We start from the raw sequence: 19,728 nt of genomic DNA, 5'->3' as shown, positions 1-19,728 counted from the left end.
GAAGTCTCCAGCCTCACTCTCCTCTCTAGAGCTATCTGGGTCCTGTGGCAAAATATATATCAGGACGACTGGAAATGGCCCTGGATGTTTTTTAGGCAATTGGGGTTAAGTAACTTGCCCAGGATCACACAGCCAGTAAGTGTCAAGTGTTTGAGGCCAGATTTGAACTCGAATTCTCCTGACTCCGGGACCAGTGCTCATTCAATGCATCACCTAGCTGCTCCTATGAAGCACTGAATTTTACAAGAGAACTATAAACAGAAGATATATTAAATATATTCATTAACAACTGCATAATAACTAAATTTTGTAAAGAAAAAGTTTACTGTTATAAGAAATAAACCAATATAATAAATCAAAACAAATAAACCAATAATTGTGTGACATTTAGTACTGTACTAATAGAATTATGATATGATTATTCAAACAAAAATAAGTTATAAACTTGAAGAAGTAAAGAAACTAAATTTGTCAGATATGTGGAGAAGATAGAATAAGAAAAATAGAAAATATGTACTTTTTTTTTCTTTTTGTGGGGCAGAAAGGGTTAAGTGACTTGCCCAGGGTCACACAGCTAGTAAGTCTCAAGTGTCTGAGGCTGGATTTGAACTCAGGTCCTCCTGAATCCAGAGCCAGTGTTTTATCCACTGTGCCACCTAGCAGCCCCTGAAAATATATACTTTTAAAAGTATGTTTGAAGTACAAAAATTCTAAGGCATAATGGAATTATAAGTATATTTAGAAGAGGCAAAAATGTAAAACTCTGTATTTACAAATTATGGTACAATAAAACCAGAATAAACAATAGCAATATTGTCAAAAGATATATCTATGTGGAAATTAAAATGATTTGTTGAATAATTCTTGGGTTATAGAATTATAGAAATAACAAATTATATTAAAAATAATTACAATGTACAAAGTATCAAAATGTATAGGAGGCAGCCAAAGCAGTACTCAGAGGCAAATTTACATTCCTCTAAGTTTATATTAAGATGAAAGTAAAAAAGAAAATTACTGAGTTGGATCTGCAGTTAAAAAGACTGGAAGATGAATAAATCCATATACCAAAAACAAGTCCAAAACAACAAATCATCAGAATAAAAGGAGAAACCAATAAAAGGGGGGGCGGTCTGCACATACACCAAAATATTTCTAGCACCACTTCTTGTGGTAGCAAAGAACTGGAGACAAAGTAAATGTTCATTAATTGGAGAAGGTCTAAATAAATTGTAGGATGTGAATATAATGGAATAATACAAGACTCTAAGGAATGATGACTATGATGAATACAGAGAAGAATGAAAGGACTTAAAGGAACTAACACAAAGTGAAGTCAGCAAAGCCAAGAAAATAATAAACATGAAGATGACAACAATATCAATGGAAAGAACAATCACAACAAAACAACAGATGATGAACACTACAGAATTACACAGAACAAAGGTCACCCCAAAGAAGAAATATGAGAAAACACCTACCTCACCCCTCTTCTTTGCAGAGCTGAAAAATTTATAGGTGTGAAATATTGGACATATGTTCTGACTTTTACAATGTACTGATCAGTTTTGCTGATTTGTTTTCTCTTCTTCTTATCCTTTAAAAATTTTCTATGGATAAAGCACCGGCCCTGGATTCAACAGGACCTGAGTTCAAATTCGGCTCAGACACTTGACACTTACTAGCTGTGTGACCTTTGGCAAGTCACTTAACCCTCACTGCCCCACCAAAAAAAAAAATCCTTGTTATATGGGATGGCTCCCTGGGAGGGGGAAAGGAATGGGATGCTAGGAGAAATTTGAATAGTTAAAACAAAAAAAAAATCAAGAAGATTTATTTTAAAAAAAGAAAAGATTGTGAGTTACAGTATATTCAGTACTAGTTTTGGAGTTAGGAAAACCTGAGTTCAAATCCCACATCTAAGACTTTGTACCTGTGTGACCATGGATAAGCCACATAACCTCTATGTATAAAATCAGGAAACACTCTGGGACATTCTAAGTCATAGATAGGTTGTGATTTGATTCAGTAAAAGGAGTCTTCCATACTATTGAAGGTTAAAATTCTTTTAATCGAGGTCTAAAATTAAATACAATTATGTTTAGGGATTCTATTTAATTATAGTTCTTGATGGAGTTTTTAATTCTCCACTTGATGGAGGCACATCAGCAAGATCCCTATTAAAAACAGAGGTCAGCTCTTACCGTGAGTGAACAACATAGTTTTAGAAATGTTAGCTGTAAGTGAAAAAAAAGAGAAATGAATGGCATAAGTACAGTCAAAGACAAGGTCAAAAGTCCTATATTTGCAGATGATTTAATGGCTTATTTAGAAAACAAGATACTCAGCAAAATATATTTATTATAATAATAGCTTTAGCAAAATATCAAGATATGACCAAACCACAAAAAGCCATCATTTTCCTCTCTGACAAAAAACAGAAGAAATTGATGAAATGGAAACAATGACAAAATGTTTCAAATGTTTGGGCATTAACTTATGCATGCAAACCTAAGACATATATGAAAATAACTATAAAATAATTTTAATTTAATTTAATAAAAAAGAATTAAGTAATTAAAAAGCTACCTAATTGGCTGAACCAAAACAATATAATAAATAGGTCAATAGTATCAAATTTAATTTATAGATTTAATATAATATCAACCAAAATACTAATGGCCTGCTTTATAAAAAAATGAAAGGACAAGCAAGAATATTAAAGATAAGTATGAAGCAAAAAAAAAATGCACTGCTTGAAGCACCATCCCTGGATTCAGGAGGACCTGAGTTCAAATTCTACCTCAGACACTTGCCACTGCATGGTTACAGTATATTCAATACTAGTTTTGGAGTTAGGAAAACCTGAGTTCAAATCCCACATCTAAGACTTTGTAGCTGTGTGACCCTGGGCAAGTCACTTAACTCTCATTGCCCCGAAAACACACACACACACACACACACACTTACTGCTTGAGCTCAAATCCCACTCTAAGGCTATAATTTATATCAAATCAATCCATCAACAGGCATTTATTAAACACCTACTATGTGCCAGGCAGTCCTAGGGAACAGGGATACAAATGTGTATCTTGAAGGAAGCATTCTATTGGAGGTAACGTTCATTCATTGTTTACTGTACACATATCATAAAAACTATAATATAGATAAAAGAAATACAATGTAACTTCCTTCAGCACTAGTGCATAGGAGGTGCAGAAAAGACTTCATGTGGAACTTCAACAGAAATTAATTTTGATGAAAGTCAGAGACTCTCAGAGATAGGTAGGTGTCAGTAACCTAGGAAAGATAGGTAAATTATCTGGAAATGGACTGAAGAAAAATAGAAAAATAGATTTTCAATGGAATAAGATGTGGATAATTCAGAATTAGAAGCAGAGGCATATAAGAGATATGTTTGGCAAATCCACAATCACAAAACACTGGGAAAGGAATTCATCATTCTAGAAAAACTGTTGAGAAAATTAGATAGCAATATGGTGGAAAATGGGACATCTTGTATGATATGCTATTTAACACAATTAATTTCAAATGATTTAATGAGCTAAATATAAAAATAGAGGAAAGCAGAATTAAATTATTACCTTAATTGTGGAAAGAAGGAACATTTTTCTGTTTGACAAATACATAAAAAAATACAATAGAAAATACTGATGGATTTGATAACATGAAAGTAAGATTTTTTTTTGTACAACAAAAAGCAGTCCATCTAGAATAAAAAGAAAAGGAACAGAGTATGGAAAAATATTTGGGATAAATATTTTTGTTAAAAATTTAACACAAAGGGGCAGCTAGGTGGCATAGTGGATAAAGCACTGGCCCTGGATTCAGGAGGACCTGAGTTTAAATCCAGCCTCAGACACTTGACACTAGCTGTGTAACCCTGGGCAAGTCACTTAACCTCACCTGCCTCACCAAAAATAAATTAATTAATTAATAAATTAACATATAAATCCATAAAGAGCTGGCAGAATTTTATAAGCCATATCCATTCCCCAATGTGTAAGTTGTCAAATTCCATTCAATTTTACAAACATTTTCAAAGAGTTTTCAATACACAAGGGATTACACTGGTACTCAGGGATTCAAAGATACAAATAAAATAGTCTCTGATTTCAAGAAGCTTACATTCTAATGGGAGAAGACAACATATAAAAGGGAGCTGGAAGGGGGTTGGGGAGAGAGAGAGAATGTACGTGTGTGGAGGTATGGAGATAAATTCCAGAGTCAGAAGCACAACATGGAAGAAAATAGGACATGATCATCATGGGCCAAACCTCCAAATGGATAATTCCAGAAGGAACACAACCACCAGGAGAAGAGGGGCAGCATGGTAGAGGAATGTTCAAGGATGAAGTGGCCCAAGTACCGAGGAGTTCAGTGAACATACAACTAAGTTAATTGAAGAGAAGAAAAACACTAACAGCTGGGTTCGGAGGCGAGGTGAATGCAAGACTTTATGAAAGAGGTGAAACCAGAGCCGAGCATTGTAAGAAGGTGAGGAATCTGAGAAGTGAGGATAGAAGAGAGTGCATTCCAGGCAAAGATGATGATGGCTTTTGCAAATACAGAGAAGTGAGAGAGAGAGTCTAGAACTGGAGGAAACAGCTACTAGTCCAGCTTGGCTGCTACACAGCTTATGAAGGGGGAAAGCATTATGTGGTGCTGCAACACTCAGTGGAAATTGTCTGGGTAAGGTCTTTTGGGGGCTTTTGTCCTTTACATTATTGTATAAAAGATGTCTTCCAAGAGACTTCAAAAAAGGAGAAGGGGCATGTAGGGAGAAGTAGGGAAAACCAATGAACACAGTAAGAGAACAAACAGAATGTTAAAAGACAGTGGAAGTCAGTCAACAAGCATTTATTAAGCACCTACTATTTGTCTGACACTGTGCTAAGGTTTTCAGAGCACTGGGTAGATCCTTTCTGGAGAGTTTATGAGATGACTTCGTCAATAACAATAAAAAAATAGGTTGTGACTTCCACCACTTAAAGGAGTAACTGCAGTAATGAGACAATATACCCCCTAAAAAACTAATGCACTAATCCTTTCATTGAGCCAATATCAGCTTTTTAAAGATTTAGTCATCTAAGAGAATAGAGAACCAATTTAGCTATGGAAACATTCTAGAAACTCCAACTTCCCATCAAAAATTATTTTACCCTCTGTTTGGTTCATTGAAAACATTTGGGTTAATGGGGCCAGTGTCAAAACTGTGCTCCCCACATGGACCAGTTAATTCTACTCTAATATATAGCCCCTTGACTCTAGCCAGCCACTAGTATTGACGGGAACCAAGTGGGAATATGGATGCATCATCTTTGTTACTGAAAAACAACTCAGAATATAGATACATAAATATGTATGATACATATATCTATATGTGTATACCCCATTAACAGTGGCTAGGTAATATCAATTCCATAGGTGAAGGACAGTGTATTTCTTTTACAAACTACTTCTTAGTCCTACTGGATCCTGATCTTCTTTGCTAAATCATGCTGACCCCTAGTGGTAGAAAGTTTAGGTCAACGAAATGGAATTAAGGGAGGTTAGACTATTGTTGACACCAGCTAGGTGGTGCAGTGGATAAAGCACTGGGTCAGGAATTGAGAAGATCTGAATTCAGATCAGGACTCAGAAACTAGCTGTGTGACCCTGAACAAGTCGCTTAGCCCCTATTTGCCTCAGTTCCTTATCTTTAAAATGAGTCCACAATGGAGAAGAAAATGGCAAATCACTCCCAATCTGAGGGGTCATGAAGAGTTGGACACAACTGAACAGCCACTGACTATTGTTAATAAATTAGTTGCAGGTTCTTATCTATCCCAAGCTAATACTTTTTCCATAGCACAATGAATGAATCAATTAAAAAGCATTCCACTTGCTATGTGCAATACATTGTGCTAAATTCAGAGGACCCAAATGGAAAAGTAAGGCAGTATCTGCTCTCGAGGATCTCATATTTTAGTAGGGGGACAGTACACATACAGAAGGTTCTAGATGGAAAAAAACCCTGGTCCTTACTGGTCAAGAGCAAAGCAGATAGTAAAGTATCGTTGATATTATTCCTGATGGTGAAACCACTTCCATCTCTGATACTAACCCATTTGACAATGCCAAGGATTTTGGTGGTGAGAACTTTCTAATGAACTAATCCTGAGCTATGGCAATGAGGAGGTGGGGACAGCAGCACCTAAAGAGTCAGGTGGCAGATTGTATCACCACAAGGTTTTGGATTTTTTCCATGAATCATGGCTGTAGGGGCTGGGCTGGAAGCAGGGCTGATGGTCTAGGAGTCACTACTATTCCCAGAGCTCTTGGGTTCAAGGTCCCGGATCTTCTCTTCTGAGGGAGGTGGTGGTCGAAGGGGTTGACATAGTTTGACATATGCCACCTTCTCTCTCTCCCTCAAGGGGCCATGCAACTTCAGTTAGGTTGGCTTGCCTTCTGTATCATGACAAATGATTAGCAATTGGGGAGAAAGACTGGCCCCTTCTCTATAAGGGCTGCTCCCCTGGATGATACCTGTGGGGACTGGGCTGCAGGCAGGGTCAGTGATTTGTGGGGCACTGCTATTCCTGGGCTCTTGTGCTTCCTTGCCTCATCACTGGCAGTGAGTGTTGATGGTGGCAATCATGAAAGGTCCATCCTCCCCAAAGTTTACTCCCCTCAATGATGGCTGAGGGGGCCAGCCTATAAGAGGGTTTTGTTGTGGGGAGGGGTGGGGGGAGCATTGCCATTCAAGAGCTTTGGGTTTCAGAGTCTTAGGCCTCCTCCAACAGGGGTTAAGGAGATTTGGTGAGCAGGGTGGTAATAAGGGTTTGACTTGACTTGTCTCTCCCTCAGGATGCTCAGCTGCTCCCATGTACCATGCTGCATCTTTACTGTCATGACATTGGGAGCTGGAAGGAACTTCAGGGATCATGGGATCATCATCTAACAGTGGAAAATCAGCTCTTGAGCCCACTGGTGCAGGGGTACTATCTCCACTCCTCTTTCTACTAAAGGACCCCTCTGCTTTGGACCCAGGCATGTGGTCCCCCCGGATCCATTCCTAGGGACCTTCTATACTAAGAGGTAACAGAGGTTCCTTTTTCCCTCACTCTATGACCTCTTTACCCCCCACCACTGTATCCCTGGGAAAAACTATTTCAAGTTTAGGCTAAGGCTAATACTTATGGTTTTTCAGAAAAGGACATTTAAAAATTGCTTAATGTACAATATGAATCACGTATGGGACGAGTATATATTTCCAACACAAAAAAAGAATGCTAAAGACAGAACATTCACACACACACATGCACACATACCCCACAAAGCAAACAAACAAACTTAAAACAGGATCCACAACTTAAACCTAGTTATAATCTTCAGGGAGGTTGATACTTGAGCATCATCAGAATATGGTTTCTGAGACTTCTGATTAGGCTTTTATTTAACCTCACTCCCCTCCCCCGCCCCCGGCCAAAAAGTACCCAGTACATCTGCTGACAAAATGGCCAGCTTTGTGCCAAGCCTTTTGACAACAGCCATCCTCTCCAATGCAAAAGCTTCTCTTAGACTGGTCACTTCCACCTCAATGCTGATGTCTATTCACATGCTCAGGAAAGGAAACACAAGAGAAAAAGCAGCCAGGTCTCCACACCCATCCCTCCATTACTGTCACAGATCAAGGGAAGACCACAGAGCCACCCACAATTTCAGCATCAAACCAAAGCAAAAAGCCCTTTCAGTGCTAGGCCACCACATCACCAGAAGTATCCAGGAAATTCATCATACCCCAAAGGCCACAGTGATGAGTCATCATCTCTCATATTCTTTCCCTTCTCTCTGCTGACATTACACTCTCCTGGCATACGACTTTAGTACCTCAAGTCTAGACTATTGTAATGGGCTGCTAGCTGGTCTCCAAGTCTCTCATTGGCACAAACTTGTGTCCAGTCTATATTTCATTCAGCTGTCAAATAGATATTAGTAAAGTATAGTTCTGGGGAAACTAGGTGGCGCTGTGGATAGAGCACTGGTCCTGGAGTCAGGAAGACCAGAGTTCAAATGTGACCTCAGATACTTCCTAGCCATGTGACCCTGGGCAAGTCACTTAACCCTCTTTGACTCAGTTTCCTCATCAAGAAAACCTAAAGAGTCTGACGCAATTGAAATGACTAAACAACAACGTAAAGTATTTTAAGGCTTGTAAAATATCATATGTACGTTATCCTTTTTGATCCTCAAAACAGTTTTGTGATGTTAGTTCTAATTGTTGTTCAGTTATGTCCAACTCATCATGACCCCATTTGGGGTTTTCTTGGCAAAGATACTGGAATGGTATGCATTTCGTTATCTGGGTCATTTTACAGATGAAGACCTGATCATACAGCTACTAAGTGTCTGAGGTCAGATTTGAGGACTGACTCCTAGACTGGTGCTCTATCTACTACACCACCTAGCTGCCCCCTTCCACAGTATAGCCAGTCATAATGTTCCTGTCCCAACCCTACAACCTATCACCTTTTCTCCATGCCTCCCAAGATCCCCTTCTTTGTTGTGTGTCAGTAAATAGGGTCCCCTCCTTCTCTTGGGGTCACTGGCTTTACTGAGGTTGCCCCTGTGATCTGCTTGTTAATAATTATATGCATCACTGTTAATAAACTGATCTTACTTGGAGTCTGTACCTCGGTCTACCTTTACTAAATATACTCAAGACAAATGTGAACAAAGATCTTCTGGTGCCCATCCAGCACTCATGCCATCCTACCTTGATGCCCCTCTTATGTGTAAGAAGACAACAATATGATCTAGTAAACATTATTCCATGAGACTTTGGCCAGTTTGGATAGATCAAAGTGTAGCCAAGAAATGACATATTCATTAAACGTGGAATTAACCAATTTTACCGATTTGATTTTTTTCATACCTTCAGTCTTAATTTTCTTTTAATTTCTGCATCATCTCTTTTCAAATGCAGACCTTCGATTATGTGTGCTCTGTACCATACGTCCCACCTCTGACATTTACTGCCTGTGATCCTGAGCAAATTAATTAACCTTTCGGTACTCTAACACTTTAAAATTATAAATTGAAAATAAGGTGCTACCTGCATTAGTGGACAGATTTTCCTCTTCTCGGAGTTCCCTCTATCAGTGAAAGTACAGGTCTAGTCCCTAGCCTTGTATACAATCTTTATGCAAAATACATTGGAAAGTATACCATATATCACTAAACTTTCAGATTATGAACTCTGTTAAAGCAAAATCACTGACACAGGTGATATCTGATATAACCCTATATTGTTACTTTTGTGATGTGGCTTTCTGAACAAAAGAATGAGTCGATTAGGTGTCATAGTGGGTAGAACACTAGACTTGGAACCAGGAAGACTCAAGATCAAATCCTGCGTCAGACACTTAGTAGAGCAAGCTGTTTATCCTTTCTCAGCCTCAGTTCCCTCATTGGTGAGTGAAGATAATAAAAGCACCTACCTCACAAGGTTGTTGTGAGGATCAAATTATTTAGATAGATAGACAGACAAACAGACAGGGAGACAGATGGATGATAGATATGCACACATATATACACACATACACACATGTATGTGTGTGTATGTGTACATACACATGTATATGTGTACACAAAAATATATACATATATGTATATGTGTGTACATATATAGTTGTGTGTGTGTGTGTATCAGGGAAGTCCATAAAGTGCTTTGGAACATTTAAAGCTCTATAAAATGTTATCTATTATCATTTGATTATGGGAATTTTACTTAGGAATCCAACTCAGCTTCCCTGCTGGTGGCTCATAACTAATGAAACTTTATACAAAATATGTCATCTTTGAATGACAATACAATATATTCCACCAAGATATTTAATTGAAAGAGCTTTTTAGGTCATGTTTTGAATACGGAGAACAAGGAAGAGAAAGGCTTAATGCTTAAGGTAGATGACCTAAGGGAATCAGATAACAGAGAGAAAGAATATCTCAATTTCTATTTTTCTTCTAAGAGAGTCATCCTGACTAAAAAAGATAGATAGGACAAAAATTATTATGAGGAGTTGAAACCCAAGATAAGTGAAGAGATAGTAAGAAAACACCTAGCTAGTCTAAAATGAATTCAAGCTACTTGGCCTGGACAAATGATATCCCAGAGTACAGAAAGACTTTGAAGATATTATTATTTAACTGTTTATGACCTTTGAGAAAGCATTGAGAAATGCTGAGGGATGGAGCAGGCAACTGTTGCCCTATTTTCAAAAAGGAGAAGGTGAACTCTAACTACAGAGTGGGCTTTCTGTTCTGTCCTGGGATGGGGATCAAATGAAGACTGGATGATCGCTTGACAGGATGGCACAGGGCAGGTTCAAACACTGGATGACCTCTAACTCTAGCATCTGTGTTCTTATATCACAACTTGGCAAAGGTATTTTACATTTTCATTTGGACAGCCTCCAAGTTCTGGCACTGAGTTAGTCAGAAGGTAAGGAAAAGAAAAACTGTTCTCTGAAAGTCTTAAAATGACTGATGGATCCAATTTGATAACCAAATCTTTTGCTTTTATTTCTACCAGTAAATGGAACATAAAAAGTTATCTCAAGAGCTGAAAGAATAAGTATACATGTTTGTCATCTATGAAATATAAATAGTTAAAAGGGTAGGGATAACAACCACATTTTAAGTGTCTTGAGGGGACATCTAAGCAATAAATTACATATGAAATAAGGTAGGTTTGATGGAATGCACATTCATTAAATGTGGAAGTAAGTGCATGACAAGTGATTAAATTTCAAGTAAGAGAAAGAACATCGTAGTATAAGTCAGGAAATGTTTCTTGGAATAGGGAGTTCTGAGCTGGGTCTTGAAGGAAAATTAGGATTTGGATTGATGGAGATAAGGGAAATTACATTTCAAGGAAGGTAGAACAACATTAGTCATCATGGAGGTGGGAATAAACTCATTATTGTGGGAAGAGAAGTAATGGGATCAAATTGGTCAGAATGAATGAAGCCTGTTAGGGAGTAAGAGATGATGATAGAATTGTGAAAGGTTAGGAGAGGGTGCACTTAACAAAGGGCTCTGAATTAAGGAGTTTGGATTTGTTCCAATAAGCAATAGGGAGTCATGGTCTATTTTTGAGTGGAAGAAGGACATAATTAAATCCTCCATTAGTTTTTAATTTCTCAACTATATTTACAGAAAAAGGTTTTATTGCTTTTCTATCTACAAAGTAATCTTAGAGTCAGGAGGACCTAAATTCAAATCTGCCCTCAAACCCTTGGTAGCTGGGTGACCCTGAGCAAGTCACTTCACCTTGTTTGCCTTGATTTTGACATCTGTCAAATGAGCCGGAAAAGGAAATGGCAAACCCATCCAGTATCTCTGCCAAGAAAACCCTAAATGGGGTCACAAAGAGTCAGGAACGACCGGAAAGGACTGAACAACATATCCTACATTATCTCTAACATCCCACTTCTCCATCTCACCAATCCATCTTTCTTTCACAGTACTGCCAAAGCAATCTTCCTAATGCCTAGCTCTGAACACATTATTGCCCAGCTGAAAAACCTTAAATGAGTCCTCCATGCCAAGTGAATAAAATGATAACTCCTTTCAGGCAGGTAGATGCCAGTCCTGGAGTCAGGAAGACTCATCTTCCTGAGTTCAAATCTAGCTAGAAAAGGAAATGGCAAACCACTCTAATATCTCTGCCAAGAAAACCCCACAAAGGGGTCATAAAGAGTTGGGCATCACTGAACAGCAACATATATACATATACATTAAATGTGTGTTTATGTACATTTAAGCTTTAATGCTTAAAACTGCACTAAAACTTTTGAGGCAATGTGTATATGCATATATACAGATAGAGACACCCATATCACATCATATACTGAATTTTTTTTTTTTGAAAATCCATCCAATAACGTGTCTGCTTTCTCACCTGCTGGTTTTGGACACTTCTCCTGTTTGTTCCCAATTTAGCAGGACTGGGTGATGTGGGCTTAGAGCTCTGCTCTGGGCAAGAGCCATGGGAAGGAAGACCCTCATCTCTGGGGTCTGGGACCCAGCAGCCCTGCCCAGCCCTATCTGGGAGGCACCTTCTGAGTGCCTAGAGGAGGAGGGAGAAAGGTGGGAGGCAGAAGGAGGAGACATGGAGAAAAGGATATGGAGGAGATGAGGGAAGATGGATGGAGGAAGAGGAGATGTGGAGGAGGGAGGGAAAGAGAAAAGATGAAGGAGGAGATGTGAAAGAGGAGGAAGGAAGAGAGGAGGAGAGATGAAGGAGAAATGGAGGAGGGAGGGATGGAGGAGACACAGAGGAGGAGGAATGGAGGAGAGGGGAATGGAGAGGGAGAGATGGAGTAGAGATGGAGAAGAGGAGACATGAAGAAAGAAGGGATGGAGAAGGCAGGGAAAGAAGAGGAGATAGAATTGAGAAAGGAAGAGAGGAGACGTGGAGGAGGATGGAGACATGGAGGAACAGAGAAGCAGGGATGGAGGAGGAGATGGAGGAATGGAGGAGGGAGGGATGGAGGAGGGAGGGATGGAGGAGGGAGGGATGGAGGAGGGAGGGATGGAGGCAAGCCCTGGGCCGCCGACAGACACCCAGGGCGGAATGGAGCGAGCCGCGAGCCCGCCCCGAGCCTCCAGTCCACGCCCACGAGGCCGGCCCTGGTGGGGGAACGCGAGAGGGTGGGAGCACGAGGGGGTGGGGCCGTGGTCTGGGGCGCGCCCTCGGCCGGCCGCGCGCCGGGGCGCCATGGGAACCGCCTCGTCCCTGGTGAGCCCCGCAGGCGGGGAGGTGATCGAGGACACGTACGGGGGCGGCGGGGGCGAAGCGTGCGAGATCCCCGTGGAGGTGAAGCCCAAGGCCCGCCTGCTGCGTGGCTCGTTTCGCCGGGCCGGGGCCACAAGCGCCGGGGCCGGGGCTGCGGGGGCCGGGGCCGGGGCCGGGGCGCGCGGCGCGGGCGGGCTGCTCGGGGCCAGCTTCAAGTCCACGGGCTCGTCGGTGCCCGAGCTGGAGTACGCGGCGGCCGAGTGCGAGCGACTCAAGAAGGAGTACGAGATCTTCCGGGTCAGCAAGAACCAGGAGCTCCTGGCCATGGGCCGCCGGGAGGCCAAGCTGGACACGGAGAACAAGCGGCTGCGGGCCGAGCTGCAGGTGACCGCGCGCGCCGGGCCGAGACCGAGGACCAGAGAGGACCGCGGGGGCGCCGGGGGGTAAATGAGGAGGACGGCAGGGGCCTCGGAGGCCAGATGGGGAAACCGAGGCCCAGGCCTTCTGGGGCCAAGTGAGAAAGCTGAGACCCAGAGAGGACCATAGATCTAGAGCTGGGAGGGAACTCCAAGGTCAAATAGGGAAACTGAGGCCCAGAGAGTATCAGAACTCTAGAGCTTGGAGGGATCTGGAAGTCCGTCCAGCTCAGTGCACTCACTTTACTGAGGAGGAAACTAGTCTCAGAGAGGATCGTAGCATCCTATGTCTAGAGTTGGAATCCATCTAGTCATTTTAAAGATGAGGGAATGGAGGCCCGGGCAGCTGAAGTTGGCCAAGATCACACGGGTAATAAGTGGTAGACACAAAATTTGAACCCAGGTCCTCAGAATGAGCCAGTCACTGTCAGTTGATCTTTTTCTCCATTGTCTCAACTAATCCTCCAAGTCATCTTTGATATCTGCTTTCATTCCTTCAGGACACTTATGAAGTGCTCAAAGGACTTTAAAGATAACTCTCATCCAATGCCGAGGTACAACCCCTCTGTAACCTATTCTATCAGGGGTTCCCAATCTGAGATATTGTGCCTGGAAATATTTGGTAGGAAAAAATTCAAGCTCTGTAACCTTATTGAAATTGTTATTTAGTTGTGCCCCCATTGGGAGTTTTCTTGGCAAAAACACTAGAGTGACTTGCCATTACTTTCTCCCGCTAATGTTACATATGAGGAAACCGAGGGAAACAAAGTTAAGTGACTAGTCCACAGTCACACAACTACTATGAGACCAGATTTGAACTCAGGAAGATGTCTTCTGACTCCAGGCCCAGAGCTCTATCTACCATGCCACTTAACTGCCATTGGAATTACTTACTTTTATTTCTTATGTGCCTTTGCATGGTAAACTGTACAGTTTATTTCATTTGCTATAGAATGAGGTACCAGGGGTTTTCTGAACATTTTTTCATTTACAGACTGAGTACCCAGAAAATTCATCCCTCTGTGTCTAGCTAGCATGGTGATAAACTAGACCCATCCTAAGGCCACCTGTACTTAAAAACATTATCACTTAGTAAGACTGGCCAGAAGTTGTACCCTACTGGGATGGCCTTTGGTGAGGCCACCTCCATGTCTTTTCCATGTGTACTTGTCCATCCCCTTGGTTCACCCCTTGCCCCAGTGGGTCACCAGAATAAGACATTGGTAGAAGCTCTAGTAGCCTCACGTCCCCTTGAGGCATTGACCAACAAGAGATCTGAAATAAGGATAGTGGTTTCTAGATATGTCTTCATATAGTCATAAGATCCTGGAGAGATCACAGAACCACAGTTTGAGGCTTGAAAAGGTCCTCAACAGCCATCTAGCCCAATCAATGCCTGAAAGGACTTTCTATTTCAACATACCTGACTAATGGTTGCCCAGTCTGCTTAAAGACCTCCAGAGGCAGCCCCTTCAGCTTCTGGACAATTGACTGTTAGAAAGTTTTTCCTAACATCAAGCCTCAGTTTGTCTCTTTGTACTGTGTATCCATTGCTCTTAATTTTGCCCCTCAGGCCATACAAAACAGTCCTGATCCCTTTTTGTTTTTGTTTTTGTTTTTTTTTGGTGAGGCAATTGGGGTTAAGTGACTTGCCCAGGGTCACACAGCTAGTAAGTGTTAAGTGTCTGAGGCCAGATTTGAACTCAGGTCCTCCTGACTCCAGGGCCGGTGCTCTATCCACTATGCCACCTAGCTGCCCCCCTGATCCTTTTTTTATGTGAATACTTGAGCACAGCTATCCTGTCCTTCCTAAATCTCATTTCCAGAAGAAACATTCCCAATTCTTGCTTGGCCTTTCAACCTTTTGGAATACCTGGTTTTCTTCACCATAATAGGTTTTAGAGCTAAAAGAATTCTTGGAATGATAAGCCAACTCTCTTATTTTACAAATGAGAAAACTGAGCCCCACAGAGTGAAGTGACATCCCCAAGGTCACACAGAGCCAGGATCAAAATTCCCAGATTGTCTGAATCCAAATCTAGTGCTTTGAGCATTCCATAGCGTTCAATCCAGGCATAAAAAAACCAAAAACAAACAAACAAACAAAAAAACCCTTAGAGAATTATCTGTTTAAGGACACTATCAGTCTCAATCTATTGTATATGTGCATACCCATACCTGTATGTACCTGTGTTTGGTCTCCCAAAGATTTTTTTATCAAGATGCTCTAACCAGTCAACAAGCATTTAATGCTTACCGTGTTCCAGGAATTGTGCTAAGTGCTGTCGATACAGAGACAAAATTGAAACAGTTCTTACTCTAAGAGAGTTTAACGTGCTAGCAGGGGAAACAACCTGTTACATACATAAGAAATTACAAAACACAGGGTGTCCCAAAAGTCATAGTGCAGGTTTAAACTTTAATAGCTTAAAATTGCACTAAGACTTTTAGGACATTCTGTGTGTATTTTATATATACATATAAAATAAAATATGTAATATATGCCATAACAGTAATATATATACACTATATAACATAAAACACACACATATAAATATATGTACATAAATAGAAATAATAGAGGTCTCATCTAGGCCAGATACACTACCACTTTAGAAACGAAGAAACCGAGGCCCAGTGAGATAAAATGATGGGTCTAAGGTTACACAGGTAATAATGGAATAGTACAGTAGAAGAAACATTGGCTCTGGAGCTAAAAGACCTGGGTTCAAATCCCATTTCTAACATTTAATATCTGCAAGTTTCCTCAACTATAAAATGACCGGGTTGTACTAACTCACCTCTGAAGTCCCTTTAAGTTCTAGATCTGTGATCCTAGGTCCTGGGATTTTAGTACCTAAAGCAGTACCACAAAACCTTGGCTATCTAGAGCCAGCAGGCAATGAGTTCTAGATAACCCTGTTTTCTAGATTTCTAGAGGTTTACCTCTGAGTACTAAAACTTTTTTTTTAATTTAACCCTTTTACATCTACATAAAATCAATTCCAAAGGACTTTGCCTTAATAATCTAAGCATCTGGAACACAGGTGCCTTTTAGACTGATGTGTGGCCTAAGACAAAATACTCTGAGTATGGGTCTGGAGACTTCCCAGTAAGTAAAGCACATACACTTGGATGGATATTGTGATAATCAGTTTTTACCACTTGAGAGACCTTTTCTTTTTTTCTTTTACTTCTTGGCTGGGTGCAGAATGGGCAAAATCACCTAAAACTGTGAGTATGCCTGTGTGACATACTAAATAAATTTCACATTCCTTCAGGGTCTTCCTTGATCTGGGACCACCCTGTCTGAAATCAATTTTCTCTCTCTTTTTTTTGTTGTTGTTTTGTTTTGGCAAGGCAATTGGGGTTAAGTGACTTGCCCAGGGTCACACAGCTAGTAAGTGTTAAGTGTCTGAGGTTGAATTTGAACTCAGGTCCTCCTGAATCCAGGGCCAGTGCTCTAACCACTGCACCCCCTAGCTGCCCCTGAAATCAGTGTTATCTCACAGGGCCTTCTTCCATGTGTGCACCTGTCATCCCCAACACATATTTCACACACACATACACACACACACACACACACACACACACACACTGTTCCACCTTAATACCTTTGCTCATATTTTACTCCATGCTCAGGAGGAGCAAATCACTGACTGTTCCAAAGATGGAAAAGTAGCCTTGATATAGGAGTGCTTCTGTATTTTATTTTTGAACTTACCCAGGAATTGTTGGTTCTTTTTCAGCAGTAAGTTAGGGGGACATATTAATCAGCAGTGGTTTGCCCACCTATCGCACTGTCTAGTGGTCACATGTATGCAGTGTACTTGGGATTTTCAAATTCTAGCTTCACAGATACAGCTTCAGCCCAGAATAAGTGAGTAGGCCAAAAGGAGACTTGATTCGGTGAGCTGGGTGGGGCAGAAATAATGCCCGTATTGGGCTGGTCAGAGTGCTGCTGAGTCTATATAGACTGGTTCACTCTGCTGCTATCAACCCTGATTGTTGCCTAAAGTAGCTTACTTCCTTTTACTTCCTTTCTCTTTTATAAGTATCTTATGAAAGTCCCATGATAACATTTTTCAAGCTCAGCCAATGAAATGGGTGTTTTTGTTTGCATTTACATTTGAGGTAAATGAGACATGGGGAAACTAAAAGATTGACCTATTACTCTTAAAAAAAAAAAAAGGAACAGTTTGCCTAAAGATCAAAAGCTCTCCTTGGGGCAATCCAGATAAGACATCTTCAGTTTGGAGAGCTGTCTTTTTATATTTGTGGTTAAAACAATTGTTTCCTCTTATTTTGTTACTTAAAGCAATGTGGAATTGAATAATGATGCTGCCTGACAGAAAGATTTACAAGATCATTGGGGTTTTTTTAGGCACTTCAGAAAACTTATCAGAAGATACTTCGAGAAAAGGAAAGTGCTTTAGAAGCTAAATATCAAGCTATGGAGAGAGCAGCAACATTTGAACAGGATAGAGATAAAGTTAAAAGACAATTCAAGGTAAATAAATGCCTCTGATTGTTTCCTTTATATACAGCAGTTAAATACATTGTGAAAACCAGCCCAGTAGCATCAGCTCACGTCTGAAATGGAAGGGGCTTTAGAGATAACTTTCTCTACTCCCATGTTTTGCAGATGAGGAAATAGTAAGAAAACAGTAGTGAGAAAATAAACCACTTCTGTGGGAACCAAAATCCCAATCTGTTTCTGAGTTCATAGAATCTCAGAGTTAAAAGACATCTTTGAAGTCATCTAGGCCGATTTTATAGATCAGAACACGGGCTGGGGGAGTGGAAAACCTGCCTCTCCTGAAGTCATCTAGCCCAACCTTCTACCCCCGTATTCTCAAGTAACATTGAGAAATCAAGGAGATAATTGATGAGTTTTAGTCAGTGAGTAAACATTTTAAAGCACCTGTTATGTGCCAAGCACAGTGCTAAGGATACAAAGAAAGGCAAAAGATCATCCTGCCCTCAAAACACTTACAATCTAATGGGGGAGACAAGATGGAAGCAACTATGTCTAAATGAGTTATGTGCAGGATAAATTGGAAAGAAGCAACAGAAGGAAGGCACTGGCATTAAGGAGATTAGGAAAGGAAATTTTAGCTGGGATTGGAAGGAAACCAATGAAGTAAGAAGGGAGAATGTGCAGACAAGGAGAACAGCCACTGAAAATACCTACAGTGGAGAGAGCGTGTCTTCTATGAGGAACAGCAGGGAGACCAGACTCACTGGATCTCAGAGTATTGGGAGAGAGGAAAGTATAAGAAGATTGGCAAGGGTTGATGGGGCCAGGTTGAGGGGCATTGAATGCCAAGCAGGATTTTCTATTTAATCTTAGAGATTATAGTGAGCCTTTTAAATAAGATCATCCAGGAAAAGCTGAAAGATCTGGGGTTATTCAGTTTGCAAAAGGGAAGATTTTAAGGTCAAATTAATAATGGTTTCATATAGAAAATATTTGTATAAACTATTCTTAGATGGGCAGTCAACATTCTAGTTATGAAAAATGTATTTAAATTATTTTTTTCTTTTTAAAGATTTTTAGGGAAACTAAGGAAAATGAAATTCAGGACTTATTAAGAGCCAAACGGGAGCTGGAAACCAAACTACAGAGACTGCAGGCTCAGGGCATCCAGGTCTTTGATCCTGAAGAGTCTGATTCAGATGACAATTGCACAGATGTCACGGGTAAGATGTTTGAACACTATTTATATTATTAGTGCAGAGATGACATTTAAAAATCATAATCTAGGGGGACAGCTAGATGGATAAAACACCAGCCCTGGATTCAGGAGGACTTGAGTTCAAATCCAGTCCCAAGACACTTGACATTTACTAGCTGGGACCCTGGGCAAGTCATTTAACTCTCACTGCCCCGCCAAAAAAGCAAAAACAAAAAAACAAAAAAACCATGATCTAGATCTTCACAATATAATGCAACAGAAACATTCCTTTTAATTGCAACCTTAAGTATCCAGAACAGAGATATCAAACTCACATCCTGGAGCTGGTGCCAGATTACAGTGTAATTGGGTAATGTTTAACAAAGCAAATATAAATACAGTACAACATAGATAATGTTAATTTGTGGTTTTCTGAGTCAGTATGTGGACACAGGGATCCCATTCTGTTTATGTTTGACAGCACTGACCTAGAACATAACCAGAACCTTGAAATAAATTGTTTGTTTTGTGTCTGAGCAGCAAAAATATATGATAATGTCCATAACCTAAAGCTTCTGTAATTTACTCCTAAAAGAGCCCATCAGGCCCTTATTCACAGTCCATTAATTCTTACTTTAGATACAGTTCTTATCAGCCTACTGAACCATAAAACCACTGGGGCATGATTGCAAAGAGCATTTATACAGACAGTAACAAGAGGAGACAAAAAAAAAATCTACTTAAAAAGAAACAAAACAAAACAGAGGCAAGATTGTAACCTGCATAGTAGTGTGTGCATATTTAGTTAACATTACAGAGCCGTACACAT

At 40.5% G+C, this 19,728-nt stretch overlaps 1 protein-coding gene across 3 annotated transcripts in view; it reads left to right on the top strand.

Annotated features, from left to right (window-relative positions):
* Positions 1-12,771: 12,771 nt before the first annotated feature.
* NPHP3 (nephrocystin 3) overlaps positions 12,772-19,728 on the top strand; it is a 46,798-nt gene continuing 39,841 nt past the window's right edge. For all 3 annotated transcript variants that reach the window (XM_043969247.1, XM_043969248.1, XM_043969246.1), the window contains exons 1-3: positions 12,772-13,189; positions 17,606-17,731; positions 18,774-18,924. In XM_043969247.1, coding sequence (XP_043825182.1) covers positions 12,788-13,189; positions 17,606-17,731; positions 18,774-18,924 — 679 coding nt within the window. In that variant the 5' untranslated portion in view covers positions 12,772-12,787. The remainder of the gene's footprint in view (positions 13,190-17,605; positions 17,732-18,773; positions 18,925-19,728) is intronic.

The sequence above is a fragment of the Dromiciops gliroides genome, chromosome 5 (assembly GCF_019393635.1).
Source record: "Dromiciops gliroides isolate mDroGli1 chromosome 5, mDroGli1.pri, whole genome shotgun sequence".
NCBI classification, from domain to species: domain Eukaryota; kingdom Metazoa; phylum Chordata; class Mammalia; order Microbiotheria; family Microbiotheriidae; genus Dromiciops; species Dromiciops gliroides.
This window is presented reverse-complemented; position numbering and strand designations above follow the sequence as displayed.